This window comes from Eriocheir sinensis, chromosome 17 (genome assembly GCF_024679095.1).
Source record: "Eriocheir sinensis breed Jianghai 21 chromosome 17, ASM2467909v1, whole genome shotgun sequence".
Lineage (NCBI taxonomy): Eukaryota > Metazoa > Arthropoda > Malacostraca > Decapoda > Varunidae > Eriocheir > Eriocheir sinensis.
In genome coordinates this window covers 18,188,932-18,198,931 of record NC_066525.1, presented here as the reverse complement: position 1 = coordinate 18,198,931, position 10,000 = coordinate 18,188,932, and the positions used below count along the sequence as shown (strand labels likewise).

Sequence of the window (10,000 nt, the reverse complement as noted above, 5' to 3'; positions counted from 1 at the left end):
GGGCTACTCAGACCCCAGAGCCTACGGGCCTTATGACCAAAGTCCGCCGCAATCCGCTCGCGACTCCACCACCAGTGTCTTACGGTCTATCGATGAAATCCTGAGGGACGCCCGAGATCCCTCATCCGGGTATTACAGCGGCTACTCTCCGTACAAAGCTGGAGGGTCACCACCCAACCGGTACGGCAGTTCGCCCGGGGCCAGGACGTCACCGCGCCATTATTATGGTTCACGAGGTCCCTCTCCCTCCCACTATCCGATGACGGAGGAGGATAGATCCATGGCTCGCCTCGCTTCCACCTTCCAGAGTGAAGATTTCACGGGCGCTCTATACGAGCGGCTCTCTGACTTTTCGCCCCTCACGGCCGACAGCCTGAGCGACACCATGAGTGACTTCACCCCGGCCATGCCACTGCTGCCCGACATGCCGACACGCTCGCGAAAGTTGCTAGAGGATCTAGGAAGCTCACCAATCACTAGTCAGACCCACAGAGGCAAGTATGATTTACAGAGACGGTACCGGAAGTAAGTGGTGTTGTGTGTTGTGGTTCTCGTGTTGAGGTGTTGGTTGGTTGGTGTCTCTCAACAACTGTCGTAAGCTAGAACTGTCCCACTAAATCGAGCAGTATATCCATGAAAACAAAATCAAATCTGGTTGCAAGATAACAGTATATATCATTATATCCGCACATCTTATGTGATACAAATAGGGGACAAATCTAGTGCATTTAAGTATAAAATACGGATAATGCTAAGTACCTCCGGTTGCCTAGGTTAAGTGTATTGTACCACGAGGCTGGTTCAGTGTCATTTTTCCCTGAGGATATTTGGAACTCTATCTGTGGCCTGTAACTTGACGATAAGCATAATCCACACAAACACTTCAAGTCGCTCATCCACAGCGAGTCGAGCAGCGTCCCGCCCGCCTCCCCGGCCTCCAGGCGGCGGGGGCGGCTGCGTGTGGCGGCGACGACTTTGACCATAAGTGTAACTCGCCACGTTCTACCTTGCTCTCCTCCCTCAGTTATTGTGCCTTATGTCCGTACTTACTCGAACAATTCGTTTAAGCATTTGATAACACTTTATTGAAGGTTGAATTCCTAATGATTTCCGACCCTCTTCTTCTTAGTGGTGACGGACCATCTTGATTGCTTCACCTTTATGTTTTAGGTATGAGTAGAGTTACAACATAAAGCTTACCACTAAATCACTATACTGAATAATTTGTTCCAAAACATATCGAACTCGATTCGTCGAATGAAGAACTGCCATTCATGTCCACTAAAGTTGGTTGCCTAAGTCTGTCTCCCAATAAGGAACCCCATCACTTGCGTCCCCTTGCTGTCTGATGGCATCCTCTTCCCGCGATACCATCCAAGCCGAGAGTCCCTCCCCGGACTCCTTTCCTGGATCATCTTGTATTACCGATATCTTCCCATGGAGGATTTTACGGGGAATCACGACTAATATACTTTCCTGAGGGAAAATGTAAAAGACGCACGGACTTCGGGAATCCTTTTTGATCCTGTTACTGTGTTCACGGTGTTGCTGGTGTACTCATCCCAATATTCTCTATAAGTCTCATCCGCCGCGGTGCACGAAGCGGCGCTCTGGTCGGCCAGGCCAGTGCCGCCGCCCTCGAGGGCTTCGAGGCGGATGTGGGTCCCACTCTGCCACCTCGGAGGGTCCAGATCGATGTGGCAGAGTGACAGAGTCTGAGAGGCTCTTGCGGGGGCTACGATTCTCTCTTCCTCACTAAATTGTGTGTCAGTCAGTGTTACCTGACGAGCGGAACGGTCTTGTTCCTTCCCCTGGGTTACCTAACTAAACTAAGCGGGTCGTTGAGCTGCTATCCTCATTGTAGCTGGAGGAGGGGCGGGCGGGGGCAGGGTCGGGCCGGGCCGCACCGCGGAGGGCTGGGCAGGCCGGGTCCAGGTGCCGCCCGGCCGCATGCCCACGACCGCCCGCCCTCTAGGTAACATGCACAACGGGCCTTGGCAAACAGTGCTGCTGGATGCCACTTTGGAGCTCCACTGCCCATAAACTTCAGTGTCAAGCACAGTCTGTGTTCTCCCTGCATGTGTCTTTCTTGCTTCTGAGGACGATGTCTATGTCACTGTACATTCCATTTCATTATATTTGTTCATGGCATGTAAACAATACAAATTGTTGTTGACCTTCAAATACATCATGTTATTTGAAAGACCCTTGGTGTTTCTCTTGTAAGACTCCTTCACCACAACACCAGCTGGGGCGCGGGCGGCAGCCACTCTCTCGAGCCTCCCCTGCCAGGCTCAGTCAGGCCACTCAGGGAGGGCGGGGTAGTCTTTTCTCCGTTGTGGCTGCAGTTTGATGGCTCTTTTATTTTGCTGAATTAATATAAACTAGCAACTTAAATAGCGCTTTGGATGGCAGCTAGATATCACGCGCCGGCTAGTTTATAATTTTTTTTCCTGCTATTGCTTCAGTTCAAAACTCGCTTGTACCTGCACCGCAGACGGCCAACAGCAAACCACCATCAGCCAGACATTCAATAGCTATTCACCAAGTACAGCAGCATACTCTTTACTCAGAGCTTGTACAGTCTGTAGAAACATCACGTATAGTAACTTGTCACTCCATGTTGACAGAGTCTTCTGTTCAACCTTTGTAGTCACTTGTCATCAGTAAACTTTAAAAAAATCGAGTGTAGATACATTAATGATCACACTTTTAGCTTGCCCATCCTTAGCTTACTACCCAGTGTGGCACCATGACCTGTGGCCTCCAGACAGCTCTTGCGCACAGCCCAACAACAAACCAAAAGTTACTAAGCCCAAATAACACGGGAATCTTGAATTAGCTAACATTGCGTCCCTTGATCCTACCGATCCCCTGCGCGCTTTTCCCCCACCCCAAACTCGGCCGGGAGAGTGGGACTGTTCCCGCGTGCAACTGTCCGTTTCGTGGCAATATCCTGTTGCTTGTCAACTCCAGCGAATGGCTACTGTAACCCCCCAGTCGATACCATTCTGTTACTTGTCCTAAACGCTGAGGAGTTCTGTATATGAGTTTGTTTTGGCCCCTCTTCACCCTCCCTGTTTCTCTTGCTCAAGCTGCTATGATTATTGTGAGTCGTTTTGCTTCTCTTGTGTGGCACGTAGCGTGAGTGTCGTGCTGGCCACCTTGCCTGCTTGCTGTCTCAGGTGGAGCTCTGGCCCAAGTCCGGTAGTTACCTTCTACTGATCACCAACCTGTTTTCCATTCACTGCACGTAGCAGCTAAACGATGTTAGTGTACTAAATTTTTTGCCCTCGTGGTTAGAGATAGCAGTCTCATGTGTCTCCTTCACAAATCAATGTTTCTTTCAAAGCTTGATAATAGTCATGGCAGTGTGAATAGCCCCACGCTCACCCAGTCCTCCTCGTTCGGGTGTCCACTGCTGCGGCAAGGCAGTGAAGTGAGATCTCAGCACTCTCGCAGAACCACTGGCAACGCGCGCAAATGAGAGAGGGACATGAGGGTATGATGCTGCTGTGTGAACAAGCCTTCACCCAGGACGTCTTCACAGGGGGGGAGGGGACAATACAAGTTCCGCTCTGGCCCTTTCTCTCTGAGTTCGTGACGTTGCGTCCACACAAAAGGTTGCCGTCTCATGCTCAATATAGTTATTTCGAGTTCCAGTGATGAAGTTTCAACTTCTAGCGTTCGCATATTGTTTATCATCAGTCACCTTTCGACTGTTGATACTACTTTCTAAGTAAATGTCTGTAGTGACAGCCATAGAAGCCTGTAGGGTCGAAGAGGTTGCTCATAAGCCTTTTTCGTAGCTATGAAGAACCAGTGAACCCAACGAGGACAAGGGCCAAGAGAGGCCAAAGAGTATAGATAAAGTCATCCGTATTTGTCAACATTTGTTTTAGTTTGCATAGGAATAAAGAGAAAATTTATTCAAGGGTAATTCACAGCGAAACGTTTACTACGAAATTAAACATTGCTATCAGAACTCCTCAGTCGCGAACGGATAAACGGGGGCGCGTGTGGGTACTGATGTACCCGGAGCCAGTACAGTGCTGTGTGATGCCCCTCATGGTGAAGGATGCTTGACTGTTGCGACTAAATAAGTTTGAGCTTGGACGAAATGGGCAACTGGTGGTGACTTGTGTGGTGGTGCAGGGACAAGTGACTTGTAATAGTGCAGGGAAAGGGAAGGGGTGAGTGTTGGGGAGAGCCTCAGGGTAAATGCTGTAACTACGGGGGATAATTAGATAGTCCAGTGCTGAATATTCGTCTGTGAAGATTTCTACCAAGAGAGGAGGATGCACTATATTCAAGAGATGCCTTAACACACTTAGGACCAGGTAAGGACATCTTCAATGACGGCTTTGCGTCCCCCGTGGAGCCAGAGGTGGACCCTTACCGAGGCTCATACATCACTGAATACCATTCTCATCCTTCACTGGGTCGTTCCCCGGGGGGCAGCGTGAGTCCTCCTCGCCATTCCCAGGGGCGTCCCTCTCGCAGCTCCTCGCCACCACAGCGCCAGCATTACAACACCCCCGGCCGCGCCTCACCGATGGGCCGACCCTCCAGAGATGGCGGTTCGCCGCCGCACCATGAATACAACAGCCGCCCCGCTGCCCACCACTCCGAGGCCCCGCCCTACCGCGGGGAAGCCTCGCCGCCCTACTACCGCAAGAATCCCACGTCACAGCACCACGACAACGGAGCCCAGAGAAGAGTGAAGGTACGTATGCTGGCTAAGCATAACATTCCTTACAGCCCGCAGGGAAGCTTCCTTCTCTCCTTTACCCCTGGATGTGTTCAGACGCAATGATGAAGCCCAGGTAATGAGTGGTTTTATTTGTTGGATGATAAAGATTTTTTCTGCGAATTTTATCTAGAGACTATTTCAACTTTCTTGACAGAGTACAAAAATAATTTTAAGTAGATTTCTTGCTTGTTGAGGCCAATATCCCAGCCATCATGTTAGTTCATTCAAGTAATGGAGGGTCAGTGGTGGTGGTGGTGGTGGTGGTAGAGTGGTGGAGGAGGTGTTGTAGCACTAACGCAGCTCACCGCAGGCCGGGGTGCCGCGGCCCACCAAGGTGAAGCGCTTCCTGCTCACCCGCGATCCCAAGGACCGGAGGATATCTGGTAAGTCCAGCGTGCTGGTTTGTTTGTCTTGTGCTGTTTAATCGTGCAAGTCTGTGCTGAAAAATTGTCTGCAAATAATAACCTTACCTTGATTTAACGAAGTTATTTTCGTTGAATTGCTGTAAGCGTCGTTTGTTCTGAAGTCACTGATGCATTCACTCCAATGAGTTGCGGGTCGCTGCCAGGTAATGGTCTCGGCATGAAAGTGGTAGGCGGCAAGGAGATACCCGGAACCCGGGGACGTCTTGGGGCTTACATCGCGCGCCTGCACCCCGGGGGCGTGGCTGAGACACTGGGCCAGCTCAAGGAGGGGGACCTGCTGCTCGAGTGGAACGGCGTATCGCTGGTAGACAGAACGTACGAGGAGGTGCAGAGCATCGTGACCCAGAGCGTGGACGACGTGGAGGTGGAGATTGTGGCGCGCAGGTCAGTGGTGTGTGTGTGTGTGTGTATGTGTGTGTGTGTGTGTGTGTGTGTGTGTGTGTGTGTGTGTGTGTGTGTGTGTGTGTGGTGTGTATGTATTATGAAGTTCAGCACCTGCTAATTTATTTAAAAGAAATTAACATGTATTTACAACAAACATTTATTCATCAAATATGCGATTAGATGCTTTAATTATCACTCATATAAATGACGACACGTATCCACCCTTTGTGAATGCTAATATCCAGCGGTTATTGATTTTGCAGTGACATCAATATGATAACCGGGGAGCGACTGACGGGAGAAAAGTGGCAGGGCCGTGACAGAGGTCCGTCAGCATCCTCCACCGACAACTCCAGCCACCACGCCAGCCCACAGCGCCGATCAGACCCTCCGCCAGAAGACCCGCTGGACATTAACGGGAATCGGTCGAGTTCGGAGGGTCCCATCAATGACATGACTGGCAGCAACTCACAAGAGACTATTTTCGCCAGTGAAAGTCGAGGATACGAGAGGGAAAGAAGCGAGGCGATGCAGGACCGGGAACGGCACAGGGACTCATCCCAGCCAACAAGTCCTCGCGCCCGCTCCTCCTCCAGACACAGGTACCCGAGTAACAGCCCCGACACCAGATCCAAGCTCCCGAGCAGCCCAGCAGCAGAGAGGCCCGCCAATCGTGAGCTGAGACGTGTTAATGACGAAGGGCCATCCGGCGAGGGCGACTCCCTTCCGCCACGAGAGTCACCCGTCCCTCACTCCTCGAGGGATCGACATGGCCATAACGGTGAGAGGTTTTCCGTCTTTTCACTTGTTGTTTCGCAGCTTCAGTTTGTTACTTTGCTAGAGTAACGTGATTTTTAAGCAACGGAACTGTATTAAGTTTACAAAATGCGTTATCATATATTGTACCAGTTTACATTATCTTGCACGTGTATAAGATATATTTTATAAAAAAATACTAGAAAACAAGCACAATGAAAAATATGTGATAATGTAGAACATATAATGGTAGTCGCCTGTCTTGCGTTTTCTTGAGTTTCTCCACTGCACTGAACAGCGAGAAGCAGAGCTCCATCTGAGGCAGCGTCCGGGGAGGTTGTGGCCGAGGGACGCAGGACGCCCTCGGACAGGCAGGCCCGACAGCGAAGCAGCTCAGCGGGCGGGCGGCGGCTGCCTAACCCCAAGCCCCAAAAGGTATTCTCTTCCTTAGATTTGTCAGTAAATCTGAGCAGCCATTATTTTTTGAATTGATGTTTTATTTAGCCTTTATGTAGAAATAGCAATACTGCCAAAATTCTGCAAACTGTCAGCTCGTTAATAGACTTGAGTGAAAGCTTTCCTCTGCGTCACAAGCAGTATTGTGGTGGGAAGAAAACTGATGAGGGAACTTGTCCCCAGGCGGCGGGTGCGCCGGCAGCAGCGGCAGCCCAAGCGGCAGGGCATCAAGAGCAGCCAATGGGCGAGGTGCAGCTGCAGATATGCTACGACTCCCAGGCGGGCATCCTGTATGTGACCGTGCTGCGGGCGCGCGGCCTCCACACGGTGCTCGAGGACGGCGACACGCGGCCAGACTCCTTCATCAAGGTGTACCTCCTGCCGGGCCGCAGGTGAGTCACGACACACCGAGCGATCACCGACAGAACCTTTCTAAAAAATGTTTTGTGCGATCTCGATACGTTGTAATATAAAGTGGGGCCCTCAACCCCCCACCCGAACTTGATGCTAAAAAAGACCTGACCGTATTTGCTGTATAACCACTGTAAATTAGCGATACCTTGAAGCATGACTAGGATGGTTGACAAATTCCTCTTTTGCAGTGTGGAGAACCAGCGACGAACGCGCTACTTCTCTCGGACCAGTAATCCGGAATGGAACCAGACGATGGTGTACCCGAACCTGCAGCCGTCAGACCTGGCTAAGCGCAGCCTGGAGGTCACTGCCTGGAACTACCAAGCTGACAGGCCCAACGAGTTCCTGGGCGAGGTTGTGCTTGATCTGTCAGGTAAGTACATAGGTGGCCAACACACCCTAATAACAATGCGCCCTGTTACTCATTCTGGCAATTTTGCAGTAATTTTTTAAATTCTGAATTCATCCCGTCCCCCCTACACCTCCGCCGATCCTTGCAGAACTGAGAGTAATGGAAGAGGAGCCGCGGTGGTACCAGCTGCAGGAGCTTGACCGCGAGGACCTTTCTGAACCCTTGCCTGGTGAAGAGTGAAGCAGGAGCCACGGCCGTCACAACACATCATGTAAATATCAGATTTGAGACTGGGAAACGACCTAGCTCTTCCGATAGATAGATTATAGAGATAGACAGATACACTGATATAGATTGACAGATAGGTACAGAGATAAATGGATGATCGTATGGATTTGTTTTTTGCATATTTATTTATTGATCTTTTGCCAAAAGACAGCAACGTAAAAGTTCAGAGCGTTGCTTTCCCTGTCGCAAATGACGCCAACAGGTATAGTTGCTCGGACAGAGCTGTATATACTGTGTGTATCAATTTGTTGAAGCTACTAAGATGAGTTCCCTGTGCAGAGCGAGTGGCTGAAGGCAGTGTGCAGGAGCAGCAGAGGACGGCAGTACGGCGTGGAGGGGGAGGGAAGCGCCACTCGCGCACCAGCTCGTCCTAGTGTCTGACGGATAAGAAAATAGAAATATAAGATGGCTTTTGGATAAGCGGCTAGCCAGAGATACTTTTGGAGCGCAAAATTAGGGTTTACTTGATCTACTTTACGAGATGAATTGCAAACATTAGAATTATAGTTTAAGATGGCATCACTGAGGGGCATGTCTTTGTCGAAGTTGTACAAGTAGAAATTGCTTGAAGCGACCCATGTTGGAACGTACGTGTTTTGGTGAGCCATTTGGCAGAGAGATTTCCCACACTGGCATACATGCTCTCTACTTGTGTTTACAAGATGCCGTCACCCTTGCTAATGTAGAAATGAGAGCCCACTTGTGAGAGGAGATTACATAACATGTTAATGGCGTTGCATTAGGCTGTTGGAAAAGGATCTCCCTCGCTTCATCTCCCTCTGCACACTGGCAGGTGCAGTGTTCCCCGACACTGCATCCTTCTCCTCGGCCCCGCCCGACATGGTCCACAAGATTCGTCGTCGAGACCTCTGCTGCGTTCCTCCCTGTCAGCCCATCCCCTGTCTCGGCCCCTTTCTTGACAGATGCTCGTCGAGGGAGTGCATCCCGTTCCTTACGTTGATATTAGTGATATGTAATTGTATAGTTAGGTGTTCAGAGGCTCGTGATGTAAGTATGCTTTAACGGCTACAACATGATACATTCTGCAAGGGATCAAGATGGAATGGGGACGGCTAGCCACTCAGGGCCGTCGCCACCACCACCACCACCACCGCCCTGCCGGCCAGCTGTGTTCGCCATAACCTGTCGGTGAAATATTACGAATTATAACATTCCACTCATGAAGGAAATGAATTGTACAAATTTTCTATGTTACTGAAAGGAACATATTGCAGGAGACACTTCTCTGTGGGTTGCATGAATGTGCTTCATGTCATTTAGAAATCTTGCCATAGATTTTTTCGGAAGAACAATGTAGTTAGTGGTGAAGTAGATTGGGTTTTAAAATCTACCGGAATGTTGATATTGATTGGAAAATGTTCCCTCCCTGCACCGACGCGGTGGTCAGCTGGTGCTGCGTTCAGCATCGCAACGGCAGCATTTAGCATGAGAAGCATTCTCGATTCAAAGTTTCTTACTCCTGCACTGCTGTTTTCCCCTTGCCTCGGGAGGTGCAGGAACACCGCAGCGAATGAAGCTGAGAATTCCGATGCGGTTGATGATCGGGTGTTCGAACCTCCGCCTTTTGGTGGGAGACACAGCACTCCCTTGACCCGCTTAGCCTTTGGGAAAGTCATATTTCCTGTCTGCCTTTTTTACTCTCGTCTTTGCCTTGAATTTCTTTGCATCAGACTCAGGTTGACGTGTAGTTAGTCACGCGCCACTCAGTGCACTCGCTGAACTAGAAAAAGAAGTTGCATGTAACGTTTCGTTTTGTGCCTGCCGCGAGTCCTGGGTGAACCAATAAACAATATGCCTGCCAGCGTGCCAACACCTTCCCCTCTGGCAGTGTTTGTTGGTCCAGCCCAGCCGGGGAAGGAGCGTGGCATGGGAAACAAAGTGGTGGCGGACCACTATACACATCACACGCCCTTCACTTCCGCCTCTGAATATTACTGGTAGGTGCGCTTGTTGGGTTCATCGGTATTAGCCGATGAATTGTGTGGAGCAGCAGTAGGGTACAACATGATGTAACGGTGAGAAATAATATGAATGTCACAAGCAAGATTGTCAGGTATCTTACTACACACACAGGTGCCGACGCCGCCGAGTACAAGCTAATGACTGACTGCGGTCGGCGTCATCACCAAATCTGCCAATCGAAATCTGACA

General features: G+C 50.2%; 2 protein-coding genes across 2 annotated transcripts in view; both read left to right on the top strand.

The window, feature by feature from the left end:
- The window catches only part of LOC127000046 (uncharacterized), a 99,243-nt gene extending 97,036 nt beyond the window's left edge, over window positions 1-2,207 (top strand). The window contains exon 20 of the mRNA XM_050863454.1: window positions 1-2,207. This exon is cut by the window's left edge and continues 315 nt beyond it. Coding sequence (XP_050719411.1) covers window positions 1-529 — 529 coding nt within the window. The 3' untranslated portion in view covers window positions 530-2,207.
- Window positions 2,208-2,342: 135 nt separating this feature from the next.
- LOC127000047 (protein piccolo-like) overlaps window positions 2,343-10,000 on the top strand; it is a 7,793-nt gene continuing 135 nt past the window's right edge. Inside the window, exons 1-9 of the mRNA XM_050863455.1 lie at window positions 2,343-4,726; window positions 5,064-5,136; window positions 5,322-5,562; window positions 5,826-6,343; window positions 6,617-6,753; window positions 6,958-7,166; window positions 7,377-7,561; window positions 7,689-7,811; window positions 8,108-10,000. The exon at window positions 8,108-10,000 is cut by the window's right edge and continues 135 nt beyond it. Coding sequence (XP_050719412.1) covers window positions 4,556-4,726; window positions 5,064-5,136; window positions 5,322-5,562; window positions 5,826-6,343; window positions 6,617-6,753; window positions 6,958-7,166; window positions 7,377-7,561; window positions 7,689-7,780 — 1,626 coding nt within the window. The 5' untranslated portion in view covers window positions 2,343-4,555 and the 3' untranslated portion in view covers window positions 7,781-7,811; window positions 8,108-10,000. The remainder of the gene's footprint in view (window positions 4,727-5,063; window positions 5,137-5,321; window positions 5,563-5,825; window positions 6,344-6,616; window positions 6,754-6,957; window positions 7,167-7,376; window positions 7,562-7,688; window positions 7,812-8,107) is intronic.